Source organism: Scylla paramamosain, chromosome 15 (assembly GCF_035594125.1).
Source record: "Scylla paramamosain isolate STU-SP2022 chromosome 15, ASM3559412v1, whole genome shotgun sequence".
In the NCBI taxonomy this organism is placed as follows: domain Eukaryota; kingdom Metazoa; phylum Arthropoda; class Malacostraca; order Decapoda; family Portunidae; genus Scylla; species Scylla paramamosain.
In genome coordinates this window covers 4,468,722-4,492,613 of record NC_087165.1, presented here as the reverse complement: position 1 = coordinate 4,492,613, position 23,892 = coordinate 4,468,722, and the positions used below count along the sequence as shown (strand labels likewise).

The 23,892-nt window shown below is 37.3% G+C and overlaps 1 protein-coding gene across 1 annotated transcript in view; it reads right to left on the bottom strand.

The window, feature by feature from the left end:
- Positions 1–23,291, bottom strand: part of LOC135107290 (probable cytochrome P450 49a1) — a 39,224-nt gene extending 15,933 nt beyond the window's left edge. Inside the window, exons 1-7 of the mRNA XM_064016964.1 lie at positions 23,170–23,291; positions 22,000–22,199; positions 18,133–18,367; positions 17,156–17,281; positions 15,262–15,338; positions 4,580–4,781; positions 305–473 (exon numbers count right to left, since the gene is read on the bottom strand). Coding sequence (XP_063873034.1) covers positions 305–473; positions 4,580–4,781; positions 15,262–15,338; positions 17,156–17,281; positions 18,133–18,367; positions 22,000–22,183 — 993 coding nt within the window. The 5' untranslated portion in view covers positions 22,184–22,199; positions 23,170–23,291. The remainder of the gene's footprint in view (positions 1–304; positions 474–4,579; positions 4,782–15,261; positions 15,339–17,155; positions 17,282–18,132; positions 18,368–21,999; positions 22,200–23,169) is intronic.
- Positions 23,292–23,892: the final 601 nt, after the last annotated feature.

The following is a 23,892-nucleotide window of genomic DNA, read 5'->3' as shown; positions in this document are numbered from 1 at the left end:
CAGGTTGAGTCACTTTCCAGACTTTAGACATGTTCCCTTTGTAATTAATTTGCCAGATTCCCTTTTTGGCATAGTGAAAACAGAACATAACTTGTGCCATTATATCTTTATTCTATCTTTATTCTTTATTCATCCATTATATCTTTGTTCTTTATTCATTATCTTTATTATATCATATTATTTATTCTACGTTTGTTATACAAGTCATTAATATTTTTCTAGATAATTTTTTAACCTATCTTTTTTTTCAAACATTAAAAATAACAGGAAATGAGACATTTTATCAGCTGCTTTTGTCTTTTACCGTTTCTGTGGCACCTGGGAGGAGGTCTATCATGAATGTGATGATGTCCTTGCGGGTGATACCATCTTGGCATAGAAGCTGCTCCAACATTGTGAGGCTTGAGCTTGGGTCCTTTTTTAGCTTTGCCTCCATTTCAGACTCTATTTCATCCAAAACATTACTTGTTTTTCTGTAGAAAAAATGCTGTTTAGGGAGAGAGTATAGCAAGGGACATTGTAGCAGTAATCAAACAGCCAGATTATCAAATAACCTCTTCTCCCTTCCTGCCTGGAAACCACTTTTTGTGTATGAAATGGTGTTATCATTCACCTCGCACAATGCATGAAGAGCTTGAATGGCAGAAAAATTAACTATAGTCTTTTTTATTGCTGGAAGAACATTTGAGCATTGGCCGAGTAGGGGAATTCCCTGTGAACTGCATTGCCATGTTTCTACAGGACCAATTACTGGTTTAACACCTTGGTGGAAAGGACAGGCAATCCTTCTCCTCCCTCTCTCTCTCTCTCTCTCTCTCTCTCTCTCTCTCTCTCTCTCTCTCTCTCTCTCTCTCTCTCTCTCTCTCTCTCTCTCTCTCTCTCTCAGTATTGTATGATATTGTGTGAATTTTTTTTTATAATTTGTTCATGGTAATTGTGTCACATAATTTTGATTGGGGGCAGAGCAGATTTGTTGCACTGTCATCTCACTCACATTAGTGGCTTTTGGCTGTCTGAGCTATTGCTCTGGAGAGTGCAATGATAGGACTTCTATTAGCCTTCTCCTCTAAAAAATACTTATTCATGTTGTTTATAAGTTCTTTCTCCCAGCTATGGAGAACGTGCGAGTGCTTGGGAGCTGCTTCCATTGTGGGGAGTGACCCATGAGAGGCTGAGCCACCCCTCTCTCTGACCTGAGTCACCTGACCCTACCAATAAGTACCTTAGATGCTCTCGACCTACATGACAACGGCAGAGTTAAGTTATCAAGTATTGTGATATTTCTGTAAAACCCAGACTATTATCTTAAAACCCAACCAATTGTAGCACTAAATGGTTTGATAAGGTAAATAATCCATACCTGCTACTTGAATTTCAATAAAAATGTAAAAAAGAACTGATATATTAAAGAGAAACTGTATGATGTGGCATAGCAGTTAACAGATCTCAACCAATGCCAAAATGTTCTTCTGAGAATAAAAAGAGTATAGTGGCACTCCTTTGTGAAGAGCAGCCCAGCATTACCCACTTGCAAACCCCTTTGCAAATGGGTAATGCTGGGCTTTACTACATAATTTTTCCATGTGATTGGTTATAGGATAAGATAAGACTTTCTAGGTGCCATATGAAAAATCATACCTTGCTGGAAACATTTCTTTTCACTGTGTTAGAGCAGTGCAAAGTGATCCTCACCTGTTCTAGGCAGAGCTGTCACCAGCCAGCCTGGTTCCCTGCCCTCCCTTCCCCCAGCCACAGGAAGAGGAGTCCACATTGTCTTTCAGCTCAGCTGTTAATTGTAGATTTTTTATGTATCTTTTCACTCATCCATCACCATAATGGCTTTCTATTTCATTTTTTGGGGAATATAAATTTGCATTGTATGTTTATATGAATTTTTTCCTTTAGTTGTTGTGAAATGATGGCCAGAAAATTCCGGGGTGGTGGTGGTGGTTGGCAGGGATGTCTCCCCCACCGACCCCCCTATATAATGGACTCGGTATACACTTTACTTTTGAGTTTTTCAGAACATAACCCAATATTATAGCTAGGGAGCAGTGCACTGCAGGTGCTCCTTACTTATGCTGACAGCCAACTCTATTTAGCTGAAATGAATATACTGCTTTATATTGATGAGGCTGAGATAAAACTGGAGGCTGGTGGACTTTGTTTGAAAATAAGTCCCCATGGTTTCCAACAGGAATCACAGGGTATTTTCTGTTAAACATGGTGTACATCACCATATCAAGCATTAATATGGTCCACTACTCTTAGTCCACTACTCTTTATCACAGTAATGAAGGAGGCTACTAAACTGGCAAGAGGAGATGGACCGTGGGAGCTACTCTATGCCAATGATTTGGTATTGACAGCAGAATCAAGGGAAGAAGTGACTGACATGTTTAATAGGTGGAAGGAGGGGATGGAGCAGAGGGGACTGAAAATAAACATGGAGAAGACAAAACTAATAGTGACCAGAAATGAAGCTAAAGAAAAAATTCAGTCAGGAAAAATGATCATATGGATGTTGTGGAAGAGGAATGGGAGCAAACTCAGTGTTGTGTACTAGGTATAATAAATGGTGTCACCAATGATGCTGAGGTCTGAGGAATCTCAGAGGGGCACAGAACTTTGTATGTCCAAGATGTGTGCGGGAGGAGGAGGATGGTGGTGACAGTGGTGATGACGAGGATGTCGGGTTGGAGGTGAATGGAGGTGTGTTGGAGGAGGTACAACAGTTCTGCTATTTAGGAGATGTGTTGGACTATGAAGCAGGTGTAGAGAGAGCAGTAAGGGCGAGAGTAGCAGCTGCATGGGGAAGATGGCGAGAAATTGCTAATTTATTGGTGAACCACAGCATAAAACTGAGGATCAGGGGAAGGGTATACAGAGCTTGTGTCAGATCTGCTCTTCTGTATGGAACAGAAACATGGGCACTGACAAACAGACTAACAGATATTCTACATAACTGTGACAGCAGGATGCTGAGATACATGGCAGGAATGTGGTGACAAGACAGGTCTAGCAGTGAGGTGGTGGAGATGTGTGGAGTTGAGGACCTTTCTGTTGAGCTGATGAAGAGAAGATTGAGATGGTTCCAACACATGAGAAGGGCGGAGGGAGGGGTGCTGAGCGAGGTGGAGGAGGTGAGGGTTGGAGGCTGACGGCTGGTAGGAAGGCCAAAGAAAAAGTGGAGGAAGTGTGTGACAGAGGATATGAATTTGTTGGGAATAGAACATATGGCACAAGATCACCAGTTGTGGAAAGCAGTCATCGCCCATCCAACCCCACCCTAATGGGAAAATGCAGACGTTAAATGAAAATGATGATGATGATGATGATGTTTATATAAATATGAATCAAAGAATATATGTAATCATTTCAATATATGTAAAATGCATTAATTCTCTAGTTTTGTGTAAAGTTTGTGTGATTTGTAAGAGTACCAACACTATAAGGATCATCCTCTCACACAGAGAAACAGAGGAGAGTGTCTGTTAATACTTTGGAAAGGAAAGGCTCTCCCTGGAAGACCCTTTGTGAAAGGAGGGTATAGAATAACAATCTGGCTAAAAGGCTTTCAAGAAAAGCAGAATTCTAACTGAAATATAACTGAGATTATGATGCAGGTTTACTGCTCTGTTAATGTGATGAGAAAGAAAGAAAAAAAGTGTAACTGTTGCACTGTTTGTGAAGTTTGAGAGAAAATAAAATGCATCAATGGAAACTTATGCAGCATGATTTTGACAAAAAAAAAAAAAAAAAAAAAAAAAAAAAAAAACTAAAGATGCTTCATGTGAACACACAAGTTGTGCCATACATATTGAGAGACAGGCAAGAAGAAAACTGTGTTTGCTCAACAGATGAGCAAAAAGAGAACTGTTCTACACTCAACAGATGAGCAGACAACCATGTTACACTTAATTAAAAGCCATTTGATTTTTTAATACATAAAACTTTGAAAAACACATTATAACAAATAATGAAACCTGAAAGTTTCATTATTTGTATATTATCATAATGAATAGGAGCAATGACTGTGTGAACATGGTTATTGTTTTATTGTAAAAGCATCATCCATTATGAGTTAGATGGTTATAAATTTTAATAAATTGAAGTATTAAAGAGAGGCATTGTGAATGAAGGCTGAGATGTGAACAAAGACAAAAACCTGGATACTGTGTATTGACTACAATGCTTTTTATCCATGACACTAGTGAAGCATGAGCCCACTGTTGTCCCCAGCCATACTACTCAACAGATCTTCTACAGACTCTTTTAGTTCTAAAGTTGAAGTGAATCTTGAAATGTCACCAATTTCAGTTGATAGAAAAGAGAAGAGAACTGGTTGAGGCTATTTTCCACAATTGAAAGAAACATTGGTGGAACCGTATTAAGAGCAAAGAGTTGTACAACTACCTGAGAAGAGACAAGTTGTCAAGTTGTAAAGTTAAGCAATACATTTTTTGTGGACATACCTTGTATTTACACAGCATTCATATGGTAAGACCTTTTGCAGCACATTACACAACTGTTAGTAACTTTCAGAAGAGAAACAGGTGAATGCAGTAGTCCATCTTACTTTCTAAGTATCTCCATGGAAGTTCGAAGTTGTTTATATATTTTTGTGGGATAGAGTTTCCACAGCTTGGAACCTGATTCACACTCCATGAGGGCTCTCATGAAATCTACAGTTGCCTTTACAATGAGTTGTGGCTCTGAGCCTGCAAGGAGCGAAGGATCCAGACAGCCAATTCGCTGGTTAAGTGAGATCAAGCAGATACCTGCACAGGTGATAGAAAGGGGAGTAATTAATGTATCGCACAGTTTAGTTAAATTACTTATCAGTAAAATTGAATTATTTAGGACCATTTAAAATTAGCAATGTATCTAATCCACAGAAATAACAACTTAAATTCTTCACTATATTGGTACATTAAATTCCTTTACATTGAATGGAGTTCCTGTAGGGGATGAAATTTTTGAAGATTTTTTTGTATGTGAATGAACTATGTATAAAATAATGAAAATAGGTGCACATTAATCTTGGATATGTTGCTTGTTTTTTTATGTTCACCTTCCCTTAGTGACTTGATGCAACCCTTACTTTGTTTCTTAGTAAATAATTTTGATTGGTAAATAGAGCACCATCATACAATTAAATTGTGGTGCCCTCTGCTGTAATAAAGTAAGCAACACAAACAAAAAATTGAGAAAACAGCATTTGAAAGTCCTGTTTGCCATCTAGCCACGCCCATACTTACTTCACTCCAGCACTGGTGCTGAAGTGAGGTATGTGACTGTACAATTTGACATTAAAAAATCCATCCATCGATAATCCGGCTCCTTGAAATTTCTGGCATAAATTTCAGAGCACATTTTCAAATTTACCATGTTGGTGTGCCATTGTTTTATGGAGGTACCATTTATGTTTTGATGGCACTGTACTCCAGAATCAGTTGTTGGGTCTTGCTTGCATCTACTAACAGGCATTCCTGTTCATTTCTTCTCATTTAATAATTTGTTTGCTATTGTATAGCCCCATTACAGATTCAGCAAAAAAAAGAGGTGGCATAAAACATAAATATTGTGCATTCTTGATCACAGAGAAAGTGGAAATGCTAAAAAAAAAACTTGATAGCAGCATGTCTGTGCAAAACCATTTGTGAAACATATGACACTGGAATGTACAGGTAAACACTTTTTGTTAAATATATACAACATATATAACCATAACAAAATCCGGCATTTAAAAAAAATTTGGCACTCAGGTCCAGAGGTTGCTGGATTTCTTAATGTCAACCTGTACTTGTTGTTTGTCTTGGAACTGTCAAAAGGTGCTTTCTTGTTTGTTGTTTACATCAATAAGGCAAAATATGATGGAAATATTATTATCATAATAATACTTGCCTGTGTGTGTCATATGAACAGATGAATGTCAGTGACAGGTATTGTTTGTCTTGCAAGCTGTAATACTTTCAATAATGTAAGATGAAAATTAAAATATATGTTACCATGTTTGCTTATACTTTAGAAGCCTTAGGCTAAGTGACAGCACGGCAGCAAACATTGCCAATCAGTTATGGTACAACCTAATGCAACTCTTATAAGAACTTTAAACTCACTGTACACCCTCTTCAATGATTAATTTTGTTTGAAGGGAGTTGAAAAATGGTTTTTCTAAAATTATTTTCTTATTTAATGGTTAATATTAATGGGCAAAGTCTCCATTTTTCCTCATTCCATGGCTTCTTTCTCACTCATGAGGATAAAGTAAGATTCAGGCTGTCACCAGAGTCACTATCATCCATGATTACTTACCAGAAAAAGGGTAAAGTAAAGAGAAAACTATGTGAAAATTGAGGAAACATTCCATTCAGTAATACTGGCTTGGGAAGATTGACATGCAGAAGGCAAGGCATTTGCCTGCACAACTACTGGTTGGGAAGTGGTGACTCACCATATTCTTACGTGCTGATTAGTTATAGCGCCTCTCTTGGGCGCTTGCCTCTCTTCAGTATGGAATATCTTACTGTGTGTCTATCAGTGTAAAAAAGTCTTGTTTTTTTGTTAGACTTCAACTTTATTGACATATCCTTTGGACTTTCAGAATATGTCAATTACTTCATAAGAGATATTGAGTTAGAATATTTGATGCATGCAACAACTCACATGTATTTAATGTGTCTTACCGATATATTTCACCAAGTATATTTATTTATTATTCTTGTGTATCTAAACAATATGGAAATATGATACAGTACGATTTTTTTATATATATACTTGCAGTTAACCCCTAAAGGACTGGTAGTGGTAGTGATTTTCATCCCACCTACAATGAACCATTAAATGGAATAGATTTTGTAATCATCAAGTATTCCTCTTCCAAATAATGCTATCCAGAAGTCTCTTTGTGCAGTGGTTATGGAGAGACAGAGAGTTTAAGAGGAGTGACTTTTGGATGGAGCATGTCATTTGCCTGCCATGTGTCTGCTTCCCTTAACTGGATATGGATGCCTCTTTACACATGCCTAACAGTTTTATCGAGTTCCTGCCCTACTGCACTCTCAGTGAGAATGGTCAAGTGCAAGTGGGTAATACACGTGGCATAGCAGTGCGAGACCTGGAGAGAGCAGGCAGGGAATCAGGCTTGTTAGAATAACTCTCTCACTCCATTTGGCCATGATGAGAGTGGGGCAGAGACTGAGAGCCTAACTAGTTTGCAGGCAGTATTATCAATGACTGACCTACAAAAACTTACAAAGCTAAAATTTGTGTAAAAATCACAAAGTGGTTATGACCACCTCTGGTCCCCATCTGGTAAAGCAGCTATAGCTGCCTCCAATTCTTCAGGCATTAAGGAGCAATAATAAACTTGTTGAAGGTTCCAAGTTTAGAAACTGAGGAAATTGTGAAGGTTGCAGTTCACTCAGGGAGATGAGAGCAAAGTCCCTTACTCACTGCTTAGTGTCCACCGGGATAAAAGCCACCTTTGATTCCATGTATTGTTTCCTCAGATATTTCCTAATTTTGTAGCTTACAAATACAAGTCATTCAGCAGAGCATTTTAATCACTATTTATTGTATTGATCATGATCTCACATAATGTTAGAACATTTTACTGAAATACAATGATGTATTAAAAGTCACAACTAAAGTCAAGGAGGCCACTTAGAGACCTATGCTTGACTCAGTAAAAGGATCGAGTGTTACATTCAAATGAAAGGACTCAAACAACCTAATTTCAGAATGTCTTTCATCCATGAGTGATATGCAAGCAGCTGCAGATGGTTTTGATATTACTGAAAAATTATTCACACATTGGCTTCTTTTCACCAAAGATGTTTGAATCACTGCCTACAAGTGGCTGTTATTCATCTAGGAGATTTATCTTCAGAAAGCAAAGCTAATTATGTTTTGCAAGCTTCCAAGACTCCTTAGAGGCAGTGCAGAAGGTAATACATAAAAACTGCTTATTATGAGTTACTTGAGTCACTGAAGAAGATAACTAAATTTTATCTGTTTAAGTCAGGGGTTCTCAAACTTTTTAACTCAACAACCTTGTCGACTTGATGACAGATTTTCTATTGACACCCTAACTTTTAAATTCAAGGGAAAAAAAAACATCAATGCCAAAATAAATTTCTTTAGTAGTAGTAGTAGTAGTAGTAGTAGTAGTTGACATGCAGTATGATAAAAAGGTAACACACAGTAAGAAAATATGTTGAGGTGTACAAGTATATGTAACTTAATTCTCAGTGCAACATACCTTTTCTTCTTTCACTGTTGACATCAATAATATAAAGGATGTGCCTGATGGGCCTCAACAAAGACACTTGATATACATTACGTTGCAGGTTGGTGAGCTTCAGCCATAGGTCACCTTGTCCTTCCAAGTTCACTCAGCTCCTATTTTATTAAGACTAGATTTTGCAAGACTAAAAACTAGCTTCAACCATGTATGAACTTGGGAAATCAAGTAAAAATGGATCAACCACTGCATAAAGTTGAAAATAATTAGCAGTGTTGTTCTTGTTGATCCAAAATTCATGGGAACCTTTTCTTCTGAACAAGGCACTTGCTTCCAGGTCCAGTCACGTCAATGAATTTTTCCTCCAGGTGTGAGGCAATATCTGCATTCCCTACTTCAACATCAAGCAGTGTTATGATTCATTCAGGCACTTTCATTTTCACCAGGTCTTCAAAGCACACTTTAAAGTCTTTAATCAAATTCTCCAGATGAGTCATATATATTTGTAGGTCACCATCAGAAATGCTTTCACTTTGTATCTGTTGTAAGTTTGAAAAATACAGAAAATATCTATGTGCCAGTGAAGCTCTAAATAAGCTAAGCTTGCATTGAAATCCCAGTAGAACTCTCCTGGCCCAAATGATAACATCTTTACCTTGCATACATTTTTGTGTCACATTAGATTTAGAACAGAGGTCTGCCAAATAGAACTGGGCATTTTTGCATTTTTCAGCTCTTCACATCTAGAGAAGTCCATGTCTGTCAGGAACTGAACAGTTAAGTTGTACAAGTCAACAAATCTTTGCAAGCTATGACCCATAGATAGCCAACTTACCTCAGTGTGCAGGAGTAATTGGTTAAACATCTCATCATCCTCTTCACACAGCAGTGCAAACAATTGAGAGTTAAGTAGATGTGTCTTAATTTTGTTAATTGCCTTGATGTACATTTTCAAGGCATCAAGCAGTCCATCACTGAGTTTCTTGGCTACAAGATGTTGCCTGTGCATTAAACTGTGTATGGTAAGTACATCAGGCATTTTTTCTTTGAGTAGCCTTGCAAATCTTCTATACTGGCCAAGAATTGCTGGTGCACCATAAGTAACCACTACAGTAATATTACTGAGAGGTGTGTTGTGCTTTTCAAAATACTGCTGCTCACATTGAAAAAATATTCTCACCTTTTGCATCTGCTATGAGATACTTCGCGAACAAAAATTCATCAATAATGTCCTTTTGACTTTGACTGTAGTACCTCACATAGGCCATGAGAACGTTAGTTCTGCTAGAAGTTGACTCATTGAATTGTAGAGATAACTTATTATCCTGAAGTTCAGATATCACATTGCCATTTCATCAATTCTTTGCACTGTACTGTTACTTAATGGCAAATTTTTCAGAACAGTGAGAATCTTTGTTTCATAAGAGCTTCTATAACTTCTTTAATGGCTGGGATTATGATTTCCTCATCTTTCTTTTCTATAATGAGGGAGATGTTGTATGAGGCTTTCAAACCTTCAGTATTAGCACTGGCTGGTGCTTTGAAAAAAGTTTTGATATTTGATCAACTTTTGAGTTTTCTTTTAGTGTCTTAAAATATTCAAGAGTTTGTTTTTCTTATCAAGGTGGTCCTTCATCTTTGCAGGTTTCATGGCATCATTACTGAAAGTTTTTATACATAAGACACAATGGCATGATGCCATTTGTTAATGACATAATGGATCCATTTCTTAAATATTCCTGAGAATACTGTTGGCATTTCTTCTTAGCAGCAACAGCAGCCATTACATGTATTATACACAATTTTCAATGCGTCACAATAATCATTACACAGACCACATTTATGAGAGCTGAGAGTGCACTGAACTACTGCATGCAAAAGTGTGGGGTATGGATGAGGTGAAGTGGGTATATGCCTGCTCACTTAATATGCATCCTGTAGGAACACTAGTATGGACATTTGAAGGTAGTGTTGCCAGTTCTGCTGAAAATTCTTAAGATTTACAGGAAAAAATTTTACTTATAGTTTGAATTAAAAAAAAGTAATATAATTTTTCAAATCTAATGGCATCTGATTTTCTTCAGATTTTTACAAATCATTAATGATAATTTCAAATCAGAGGCTTCAGTGGTCTCTTTGACTCCAGTAGTAAACATTCACTGACCGCCAAGTTATTCATTGATCCCCTGGCAATTTGTCAATCCCCTGGCAATTCATCAACCCCTTGAATGATTTGACCACTTTGAGAACCCCTGGTTTAAATGGTTAGTTTAACTTCCAAAATGTCATAAACAAAATTTAATTTTATAACAGATTTTATACTATAAATTTCATAAGTGCAATAGTGAGTGTTCATGCATCCCTCTTGCAACTGCAGTTTGTTTTAATAGGTACAGGGTTAATAAGAAATTATGTGTTAAATTTAGTATTTTACTGATCCACTGATTTTCTGTTGTTCTTGCTCCTGAACTTCTCCAATCTACTGTGTTGATGTTAAAATCCCCTTGGATTTGTCTTACATTTTTATTGCAGTGTTCTAACATCTCTCAGTAATTTTCAATAATCCCTTGTAAACTGTTGTACTTTTTGGACATCCAGTCACTTCCCAGCCACTTGTGTTTATAATTATTGTTGTGCATGGCTGGTTGTAGCTTAATACATCAGTGTTTCAAAACAAGAGTCATTACAGAGAGAGAGAGAGAGAGAGAGAGAGAGAGAGAGAGAGAGAGAGAGAGAGAGAGAGAGAGAGAGAGAGAGAGAGAGAGAGAGAGAGAGAGAGAGAGAGAGAGAGAGAGAGAGAGAGAGAGAGAGAGAGAGAGACTGACTTAAATAATTCCCTTCCTTTCTTCTTTTTATACTCTTCCTTCACCAATTAACTATTATATTCTTCAGTATTCCCTCCTTCCTCCTTGCCTTTATATTCTCCTTATGTCCCTAATTCTCATCTTCCATCTTACTCTTCTTCCTCACAGGTATACAAACTGAAATCCTTCATAAAGGGAAACAGACATGACAAATCATTATATTGTCTCATTGTGGGGAATAAAGATAGAGAAGAGGGGAATTCTTAGTCCTCTCGCTCTGTCCTGTTTAGTTGCCTTTAATGACATGCTAGGAATTTGGCAGCAGCATTCTTCTCCCTACCACCACAAGGGGAAATGTGTATATACCTAATTTTAATGTAAGATCTTGCATCTAACGAGTGATAGGTACTAAAAAAACTTGTTACATGTGAATTTGTTAGATGTGATCACATAAACCAGTGGGAAAAATTACAATATGTAATAAAAATTCTTACTCAAAACATGGTATTGGTGTTACTTTAAGTTTTTAATCAAATGTATTGATAGAAAATATAAAGTAAACACCTAAGACATAATGTAAATAACTCGCATGTGAATGATGAAATTAAGTGCATGGGTAAGACAAACAGTATCCGAGACAGAAGAGAGACTACAGTCAGTCTGCTCCCACAAGTACACCACCCTACCACCACCTCCACTATCCTCTCTCTCTCTGAGTTTTTTTTATCCTTTCATCTACATTAGTACGGTGTCCACAAAAGTTCTGACCACCTTACGTTAGAAATCCCTGGTAAGAAGCAGACAAAACACCTAACTCTCTCCTCACTGTTATTTGGCTGACAGAAGTCATTATACATCTGGCAACTTATGTATCCCTCTGGACCTCCATGCATGTCACCTTTTCCTGCTCAGTGCTCTGTGAGCTGTACCAGAGAGGGAGTGTATGCTGGTTTGTTCCATGCTAGAATCCTGTATTTGCAATTCTTGTTGCTGCTGTAGTTTTCTTACAGCCTTGTTCAGATGGCTCCAGGTAACCTCTCTAATGAAGGAAAGGCTAGAATTTTGACCTGGAGGAATGAAAATGTCACTACGAAAGAAATTGTCTGGTATACAGGTCAAAGTGAGAGGACTACCAGACCTGTGGTTACTGCTGCTCAGGACCTTCCTCTGCTTGTGGTCCCATCTCGAAAACCTGTCACTGGGAGACTGAAGAAAACCTCCACCTGACAAGCTTCAGAAGCATGAATTATTGAAAGATCCATGACTTACAGGTGGTTAACTGAAGAAGACTCATCCCAAACTGCTGGAAAATATCTTAGAATGGATGATAGAGCACAGGCTTCAGAAGGAACTCAATCTCCCCACATTCAAGCCTGCTTGGAAACTGCTGCTCACCAAGGCGATGGTGAAGAAAAGACTTGGTTTTACCCACAAATATAAGAATTGGACTAAAGAGCAGTGGAGTAAGGTGCTTTTCAGTGATGAAAGCAACTTCAGGTGCATCAGAGCATGGCCTGGAAGGATAAGATAACCATGGAATTCTGACCACTATGTGCCTCAGTTTATGGAAAAAACTGAAACATCCAGACAGCGTGATGGCATAGGGAGCTTTTAGTGGTCCTGGGGAATGTGCAGGCCTGTATTTTTTGCCTAAGAGCCAGACAATGAGAGCTGATCTTTATATTCAAGTGCTGATGATCATATGCTCTTTTTTCCATGATTTGCATGGTTATTACACTTTCATGCAGGATGGTGCACCATGCCATAAGGCAAAAAAAAAAAAAAAAAAAAAAAAGTGATGAAATGGCTGAAAGAATATGACATGACATACAGCTTCTTGCTTGGCCAGGTAACTCCCTAGATTTAAATTCAAGAGTTGTATAAAGGAATGGCTTGCAACATGTGATACATCTTCAGTACCACGGCTGACTGATGAAATCAAGAAACTGTGGACTTAGAACTTAATTATTTCAAGAAACTTGCTGATTCTATCTATGCCTAGGAGACTCAAGATGGTTATCAAGAAGGGCCAGATGATTAAATACTAATATATAAGTATTATTGTGTTTTATTTATCTTTTTGTGTGTGGGCTGTAGGTGTGGGGATAAGGCTGTCAATACTTTTTTGTGGACACTGTATTTTCCTTCCAAATAAGTCCAGAAAAATCATTCAGAATATCATCAGTTAGATTATTTATGTCCTTATCATCACTGACGGTTTGTTTTCCTTCATTTTCATCAAGATTTGTCATAACTTGCCCAAGTTTCATGGGCTCTTTATCCTTCAACCCCAACCCTTTCATTCTGAAAGTTAAGGGCAACATGGCACAAGATGTGATCTACCACCAAATATACAAGATGGGAATTTAGGTGACAGTAGCATGGGCAAGAATCAACTATGCAACATGGACAGAGAATGGAGACTGCCACTGGGGTTAGTGGCCCAGTGGTAGAGAAGGTATGAGCGGACGAAGTAAAAATAATTTTGTACTGAGCATTTAGACATGGCCCCTGTGGGGATTCTTCAGTCCAACACCCTCCCATATCAGTTACAACACTTGTGTGTCTGTCTGACATATTAATTGTTTGTTGCTTCAGTATCAATCTGAGTACATCAATTTCTTTAATAATAATGAAAATATTATGAATAATAATGAATTATGGCAGTGATTTTGGTGTACAGCATATACCAAGGTCACACAGTGATCAGCCACAGCCACACACCACAGTTCAGGTGGAGACAGGTGATTGCAGTCACTTCCTCACCATCAACAATGAAAAGTTACCCTTCCACACCTGCCACACGCCCTTGTGTATTTCACAGTAACGAGAAAGAATTTATTTATGATGGAAAAAAATCTTAGAAGAAAAGATCAATAGAGGACCTTTAACTGAAAGCGGGAATATTCTCAGATCATCTTAGGTGAGGCACAAATAGATTTGGTAGGGTAGAGGAAACCTAAATCCCCAAGCGGGCCACACCTAAATACTCAGTACAAAATAACTTCATCATAATGAGGTCACACACACTCCTTTAAGGGGCAGCTGGTTTGAACCAGGTGCCTGGAATTATTTCGTTAGATTTGAAACTCATACGTTAGATATGAATATGGGTAAAGGTCCAATAATGTTACAGGATGCTAATTCATTAGATGTGAGATCCCACTGTACTGTCAAGTACAGTCTATATGCATTACTAAGAGCATTTGGTTTGGTTGTCACATAATGCATAATGGACAGTGACTTGTAACTTACTGGAACAAGATTTAAAGAATTGTGACTATCAAGAATTATCAGAAAAATCCACACTTTTGAGACAGGGTGCATCTGGTATATTAAGTTTATTCCCATACTCAGCCCATCTGGCTTTCATCCTATGTATATGTTTTCAATCAACAGTGCCAGAGCTGTACAGTTTCTGATTTCTTGCTCCAAAGCAGGTTTGATCAGCTGGTTAGCTCAAAAGCAGGACAGAGGATGAGATGGAAAGACAGAAATTTAGCTACCAAAGCTATTAAAAACATTGATTTATTCAAAGAAAGCTGGTAATTCTATAGGTTCATAATAGAGTTCAGACACGTTAAAGCTTGCATGTAATTAATGGACATATGCCACACATTTATTGAGAGTGAATATGATGTGCTCATTTGCCTTGACTTTAATCTTGAAAAGTGGATCAGTAAAAAAGAAACAGGCTTAAAAACTGCTACTACAATGCATAAGCATAAATAAAAGTGTACTCATTGACCTCAATGATACAACAGATTTAGATGACTCACTGATATGGTCCTTATCCTGACTTTTAAAAAAAATTATAATCAAGAAGGAGAAAATGGGTTAATTACTGGCTAAATTATCTGAAGTGAATAACAGTGAATAGTATATCTAGATATGATGAAACATTTTGGAGCAGGGAGGGAACCCCTCTTCTTATCCTTTGAATTGCTTTTTGCCATCTGCAGTGTATTTCCTTTCATTTAACTCTGGCCTTTGGCCTGACTGACTTCAAGTCAACAGTAAAAAAAAAAAATAAATAAAATAAATAAAAAAAATAAAATAAATAAATAAACAATAATAAAAAAAAAAATATATATATATATATATATATATATATATATATATATATATATATATATATATATATATATATATATATATATATATATATATATAGTATAAAAAGTAGTATGTACATTTGATTTTACTTACATTCTGAAGACCATTTATTCAATTCTTCTATGAAGTCAATGTTGACTTCCCCACTGGTGTCTCGAAGAGTAGATATTCTGAAAGAGGAAATTGTGTAGTTTTTAAATAAACATATGTGATTTTTATTTTCAAGACAAGCTGCAAAGTATCATTTTATGTATTGCTGCTTTGCAAAGGTTTATGTACACAGCAAAACTGCCCAAGGATGCTACTAACCACTTTAAGCAATGAGTCTAACCGATACATTTTAGAATAGGAAGGATTCCTCCTTCCATGTTACTGATTTTTCAAAATGAAATAGCCATATAATCCCTGATGAATTTGACTCATTAATAACAGTAATACTTAACTGTATTGTAGGACAAGTGAACATAGCGATCAAGAACCTGAATATTAAAGAAATGAGAAAGGAGCATCTACATATGCATCTATTTATGAGAAATACAATAGATAACATATGAAGTGAGAAAGCAGATATTGTGTTTGAGGGTCTAAAAGAGAAAATATTAGGAGTGGAAAAGAAGTGTGCAGTATAAGTAAGAAAACAGAAAATGGATGCATGTAGGACAAATACAATAAGAGAAGCAGGTGAGCACAATATGGACAGATCATGCAGGGAATGATCATGCAGTTGAATGCTCCTGAGACATGTATGAAAAAAGGAAGAGGAAATATAAGAAGCATAGAGAAGGGAATGAAATGTGTAATAAATAAGGATGGATGAGACTGGTAGAAAGTGGAGTGAAATTATTATTATTGTTTTGTTCTATATATGCTTACATATATCAGCTTTCTTAAATGATGCATAAAGAAAAAGTGGTTTAATGAAGGGAAAGGTTCATAGTCACATAATTCTAAGGACTTGGATTAGTTGTGGCATACCAAACCACTGCTGTTAAATTTACCATTATGTACTGAATGGTACCAGCTTGCACTACTGGCACCAACTTATGTCACTGGCACCTCTGATCCCTGATTGTTGGTAGCATGTGGTACTGAAGTTTAAACTCTCTCACTGGTTCCTCAGTACTTTCTCCCATGCTGTCTCTCTCCTTATAATACAGTCTCATGGGGAAGGAATCATATTTTCCTGCTTCATCAATTTATTTTATAAGGAGAGTAAATACAGACTGCTGATTGTGTGTAGACTGGGTATAGACTCTCCTGACTCCAATGAACTCTGACTACTGACTCCTCATTGGAGAGGTCAGCCTCCATTAATTTGTTACACAGACAATGATGTGAATCAAACAAGAAAGCAAAAACATGTACATAGGTCATACATGTATGTTCAAAATAGCAGAGGTCAAAGAAAGAAGCAAGGAAGCAGGGATTAGTACTTGTGAGAAAGAAGGAAAGGAAAGGACAGATGTTTTCCCATCAGGGAAAAGACACACCTGGTAGGTAAGTTGTTTACACAAGTGTGCTGAGATCAGGTATGACTTGTCATTTGAGAGGGTGTGACATTTCACTGAGATACAGGCAACAACAGCAGCAGCAGTATTTAAATATGGCAGAGTGTCACTGATTAAGTCTAGATATTTGCTAGATTGTATTTCATTTTTACTAATTTATTTTCAGAGACTCAGGTCGGAACTGTTCTCAAGTCATTATGAAATATTAAAAGTGTTCAGGTTAAGAAAGTTTTCATGTTTCCGTGATGGGATTCTTGTCTTGATTAAATCACTCACCCAAGATATCCATGATAATATTGATTCATGAGCACATTCATGTTACTGTCACCATTGGTTCTTGGGAAAAGAATAGATTCCCCTCTATATAAGTTACTATTCAACCAACCTCATATCATTAGTATGTACTTGACATGGATGTTTCATAACTATAGGAACCTTGATTATTGGAGAAAACAAGAGGCCTTAAGTATGTCACTCACTTGTCATACCTTTGTAAGAAGTCAAGGGTCACTTGGTCCATCCTTGCCAAGTACTGGCTCACATTATTGGGACGCAGCACTTTGGGCCGCAGGACAGTTGCCAAACGTGCCCACTCCTCACCATTCCTGGAAAGCCACTCTTTGAATTATATTTGCATGCTGTGGATGACAGAAGTACATTATTGGATGAAATAAGGCTTGTATGATTTAGAATAAAATCTAATAAAGTTAGGATACAAGAATGAGAAAATTTATGGATTAGGAAAATAAATATATAAATAAACTCTACATATATACCAGAATTGTATTAATTATGTTAGTATTCGATACCTGGAGAAAGGTAGCAGAGAGCTATTCTGGAACTCTCATGTGCATCCTTTCAGTAAATATACTAATGAGAAAAAAGCATCAGGGATTGAAACAGTTACCTATAATTCTTACAAATAGAACTACTGTATAACATTAAGAGTAAAGAAAACAGTAAGAGAAAAACAGTATTTATCCACTATAGTGAGAGCATGAATAGAATACAGTACATCATAAAGTAAAATAAAATTTTAGTGCATGATTGAGCTCACTCAACCAATTTAGTGTTGTTCACTAAACACCTGCCTCACATAAAGTATAACTAAACTCAGCTATCATATTTTGAGACAAGACATTTGGTCAGCAACTTCTTCACATAAGCACATTCTCTTGAATTTTGCATAGTGTGATGGCATCTTTAAATAGACTTAAAATAGTCACTTTACCATTATTACTATTTCAAGTAATTTTCCTGATTACAGAGGTGTAATGGTATTATGATATAATACATAAACATAATTTCATGCCTTGGCATATAGCTTCACATACATACTATACAGAAAAACGGTCAAGACCAGTATTCTAGAACACTATGGGAGCTTAACTGAATCCTATCCCAAAAACACTCACATATATGAATGCACAAAAAACATAGATTAAGTTTTCCTTACTCAGACACAAGGCCAGACTTCTTTTCATAATAGTCATTTTCATATCTGGCTTTCTTGAGACTTTCCATTGGAGGCCTTACAGGATTATGCATGGTTGCATTCAGGATGAACAGGAGGTCTTCAGGATTGTGGACCATCACCATAGTGGGCTGGCCAGGGAACTTGACACGCACCACTGACCCATACTTCTGGAAGAGCTTCTTGAAGTAGATGTGAATCTTATCCTTATTGAAATCTGAAGGTTAGATGAGAATAGCATTATCAAACACACACACACACACACACACACACACTGGTGTCACTAACAAGCATTGTCACAAATCTACTGAGCTTCTATAAGAGAGTAATAGATGGGGTGCAAAAGAGGGATGGATGGAGGGATTGATGCGGTATACATGGATCATAAAAAAAATATTTAATAAAGTTCCCCACAAAAGTCTTATGTGGAAGCTAGAGAATGGAGGAGGACTAAAAGGAGCAACATTGAGATAGAGAGAGGATTATTTACAAGGGAGGGAAATGATAATAGTAATCACAGACACTAATTCAAGTTGGCATGAAATGACAAGCGGGGTACTGCAAGGATCTGTGTTGGCACCTATTGTTTCAAATATATGTAAATAATATGACAGATAATTTAAATAGTTATATAAACCTGTTTGCTGATGATGCAAAAATAATGAAAATAATAAAGGATGAAAATGACTGCAAGGTTTTTTTTTTCTTTTTTTTTTCTTTTTCTTTTGCTTGTAGAAAGATTGAGAATATCAAAGAATTTGGACAGAAGTAAAAGAAAGGAAATTGAAGGAAAACAGTAGATGAAAGATTGTGGGCAGACCACGTTGCAATTATTTCAATGAAGGTTTTATATCCTTCATGTGTTGTTGATAATGTGCAAGGAGTTGCAAAAAGGATATTGAAAAGATACATGCATGGAGTCAAAACTGGAAGCTAGAATTTAATGCCAGAAAATGTTGTTGTTGGAAATAGGAAATAGTAAAAAAGAGACCATGGAATTACAAAATGAGAGGACAAATAATAATGAAAAGTAATGAAGTAAAAGATTTGGAAGTAATGATTCAGGACACACTTTCACCTGGGAGACACATAAATGAGATATTTGGGTCTAGATACAGCTTGTTAACAAACATTAGGGTGGTGTTTAACTATTTGGATAAAGAAATTCAGAAAATTATAAAAAGCATGATACATCCTCAACTGGAGTATGCAGTAGTAGTTTAAGCTCCACATAGAATAAAAAGATATACAGAAATTGGAAAGAATACAGAGGATAGCAACAAAGATGGCTCCAGAATTGAAAGACTTCAGCTATGAAGAAAGAATTGAAGAGATGGGATTACCAACACTACAAGAGAGAAGAGAAAGAAGATACCTGATACCAATGTATAAATTAGTAAACAATATAGAAAGAATAGACGGAAATGACTTGGTGCCACAGATGGATGAGGGAGGGAGATGTACAAGGAGGCATGGGAAAAAAATAAAGAGTGGATATTCAAGTGACATCAAGAAATACAGCTTCCCATATTGAGCTATTGAAATCTGGAATTATTTGAAGGAAGAGGTGGTTGCAGCAAACAGTGTACACACTGAAAGACAAACTGGATAAATATGGATATGGAGACAGGACAAAATGAGCTTTGGATTATGCCCTATACAACATAACTAGGTAAAAACACACACACACACACACACACACACACACACACACACACACACACACACACACACAGATGCTATTAGTGGCTGCTCATGGTAAAAAAGAACTGGTTTGCATAATAATTTTAAATTACAATACTAATGAGGCATTTTTATTTGAATCACAAACATTACGTTTTGTTCCTCATAGCCTCATAATTTAAAATTTATGCGTTGCCCAAGCTATGAGGAACATTTATCAAGTTATTAAGTAAAATAAGTAATATTGAAGTAACCAGGACACTGAAACGTAGGGTGCTAAAACTGACTAGTATTCACGAATCAGATGTAATGCACTATTAGTTTAACTGACACAGAGGGTGAGCGACACTTTTTGTTCAGGGTGCAGCATAGGGCTAAACTGACTCCAGCTTTGCTACACCCCACAGGCTGGCTGCTCCCCGACAGGTTGGCACTGAACCAATCCTGGAAGAAGTGGTTTACTCTGTAATTAATTTACCTAATCTGCTAGTATTTTGTGTTAGAAAATGACAGAAAAAATTTTTTTAGAATACTGAATGGAATATAAAATGAATTATATGAATAAAACACTCATCAGCCTGGCAAGGCTGGAAGTCTGCAACCCACCAGCCCTTATGGACCAGCCACCCCTGGATCCTATGGTACAAATCCACCCAAACTATGGTAAACATACATGATGGTCATTTACTGCATTACCAGATAGAGTTTATTCTTCAGTAAATAAACTATATCCAACTTTACAAGTTAAATGGTCATCACATTCCTGTGGACCATTTGTGTTAATTCAGAAAAAGCTAACTCATTAACTTACATAATTCTACACAATGCACTATGGATGAAGCTGGCAGTTACTACTTTCATGCCATGATTTCTTGTTTGCTTGTGATCAAATAAAACAACACAGATTTACAAAACAGCTACACAACCAGTTGTTCTTAGTGATCAGAAACTATATACCTATTTTCATTTTCTTAGCCAGTAATTGCTGACTCACAATATGCTAAAGCCTGCAGTGCATCAATATTTTTTTTGTTTAACATTAGTTGGGTTACATGACTCGTGTCTACTTTGGACTGAATCCTGTTCTGTATTGTCCATCAGTTAAGAAATTAGTCATGTTTCACAGTGACCATAGGGTGTAGATGGTGCAGATCCTGAGGGGATGGGAAGTGAATCATACCTACAGGGAATCCTGTGTAGTATTTGTCTATATCTGATTTCTGTTCCTAAGGACTCTCTCAGTCAGATGGCCATGACAGATGTCTCCATTTAATCGTGCTCTTACATTCTTTCCTTGATTCTTCTAATCCTCTAATTTTTCTCTCATCACTCTCTCAATTCTTCTCTCTTTACTTTACTGAAGAGGTTGGCCTCTTGCACCCACATTACTTAACTATACTCTTATTCTTATTCATCCCACTTTCTGCCATTCTTTCTATGAAATCATCTTCTAAAATTCAGTATATGTATCATGGGTGAAGAAACAACTTAATAAATTTATTAGAATGTTATTTTAGAGGTACAGATGCCCCAGCCAGCATTTCACTCTATAGTACAGCTTCATCACTCATTAACTTATATGAAGTGGTGTCATAAGTTATGATTAGTTGTGAGTTAGATTTCTCCAGGTTACCTTCATACCAAGCTGTTTATGTATATATACAGAAAAATGTCTACCTTTTGTATCGTATACACAACGATTTAAGAATACACAAAACTTTGTTACAATTTTGATATAAACTTGAAAATTTTATTAACATTTGGATGCCTTAATATCTGTTGAAAATTTTCATGTTTCGAAAAAAAAAAAAATCACATGATTATGCTACACTCATAAACTTATCAAAAGTTGGCTCACGTCTTTGCAGGTTTCTTTCGCTTTTTATATTCTACCTAATAATACTTTGTCACAAAATCCATTTCTCAAATAATCAAAATGAGTAAATACCAATTAAAACTTGAAAGAAAATATCTTCACATATATTTCATCCATTGTGACCAAAGCGCGAGCTAACCTGTGCGAGGCTACATCAAATATTTATTCAGAGACTACCTGGCCGGAGAGTAACGAATCTCTCTCTCTCTCTCTCTCTCTCTCTCTCTCTCGGCGCACGCGCGCGCACGCACACACACACACACACACACACACACACACAGTTCATATACCTTTATCGAAGATCATATCAAAGAGGGTGCCCATTACTGGATAACATCGAGGGCCGGGCACCTCTTGTAAGGGTGGCGTGGTAGTACATGGCGAGCTAGCTGTTCCTGCTGCCGTCGCTGTTCTGCATGGATAGTTTACCCTGCCCGCTACACACAAAGTCAAAGGACGTTGTAGTCGCCACATACTCCCCTCGCGTATTCTGGCAAAGACAAGTCAGTAATCACAAAAAGTATAACAAATTTCAAGCATAGATAGCGGATCAAGCATATTGTGGTTAGTAATTAAGAATACAATGGGTATTAATTTGCTCCCAAAGTACCCAATATGTTTTCAGCTATAATTAATGTTAATGACATAAATGGATGTTTTGGGTTGCCTTCATCTACCATCATCACTCCCCTCACAAACATCTGACAGGCCTGTGGTATAGCTCCACCTCTTTAATGGACTGACGCGCTGCACCTCACGTTAACCACGTAGTGGCTATAGCTCCCTTGCCGTCGGTCTCGAAAGAAAACCTAAATGTGTACTGTATTGTTTGTTTTGACAACAGGACTGTACCGCAGTCGTATTCACCATTCTATCTGGCTTACTGTGCTTTAATGGTTATGGTTATGGTCTTGCAGTTTAGCGTCATTCTTGTAAGTCAAGGATAATCGACAAACGTTAAAAAGAAAACGATAAGTACTTACATTTTTTTTCAGAGAGAAGCAAAATATCTGTCCATGTCAAAGTCAAGGTCAACACTGGCGAGATATGACTCACTGACTGGCCAAACTCCACTGCGAGTGGGGCTCCTCAAGCCAAGCCTCCCACACTGAGATAATAGGCCCGTGTAGGGTTACCAGAGGCCGCTCGCTCTACCAACCAGCGACAGCCAGTCTGTTCAGAGTGCAGCGCCCCTGAACATACGTTTCTTTAGGCCGAAGAATGTGATTATTTGAGAAAAGTAGGTATAGGTAGGAAAGTGCAATGCGTGACATCACTATGGGCGGTGTTTGGAATGGCACTGAAAATCAGTGTGAAAGTTATGCGAGGGAAGGAAATTTTAGATGTTATAGCTGACGGGAAGAGGAAAACAAGTCTTAAAAAAAAATGTTGATAACCGAAAGGTATGAAAAGTTATCAGGGATCATGAAACCTTCATTTGTTCACGCTCTCCCCCTCACCTCCAATGTGTGGGAAGAATAATAGCTGCCTGTCTGTTGTGCCTGTCCGCGCCATGTTTATCCTGCGTAAATGCGCACAATAGGACATCTAATGCTAATGCCAACCACGATATGTCGCTTGTACCACTTTTTAAAGCGCTACTTAGCCTCATCTGTTATGGATGAGGTAAGATATGCTGACGTGAGTGGAGTCCTTGATCGATGAATGCTGTGGGTCGCTGTACAGCATGCCATGTACTGCAATCAGTGCATGCCCCACCTCCGACATGCTTAGATATTGCCAAGGAAGCTGTAGTCTCCTTGGATTTGACTTCCTTGGATGGTGCACAGCTACTCTTTGTTTAATTTTAGAACAGTAAATTTTAATGTTTATGAATATGAAGCTTGAGAAGGGAAAGAGGTTAAAAAGGTGAGACAAAGTGTAACATTCCATTTGATGAGTGAATTGGCGGGTGTGGGAAAGGCCAGAGGAAAATTTCCCACGGACGGCAACTGAGGTGGGGTCAGGTCATAAGAACTTAAGAACATAAGAAATAAGGGAAGCTGCAAGAAGCGATCAGGCTTACACGTGGCAGTCCCAGTATGAAATATACCTACCTATTTCCATCTATTATCCCCATCCATAAACCTGCCTAATCTTCTCTTAAAGCTCTCTAATGGCCTAGCATTAACAACATGATTACTGAGTCCGTTCCACTCATCTACCACTCTATTTGAAAACCA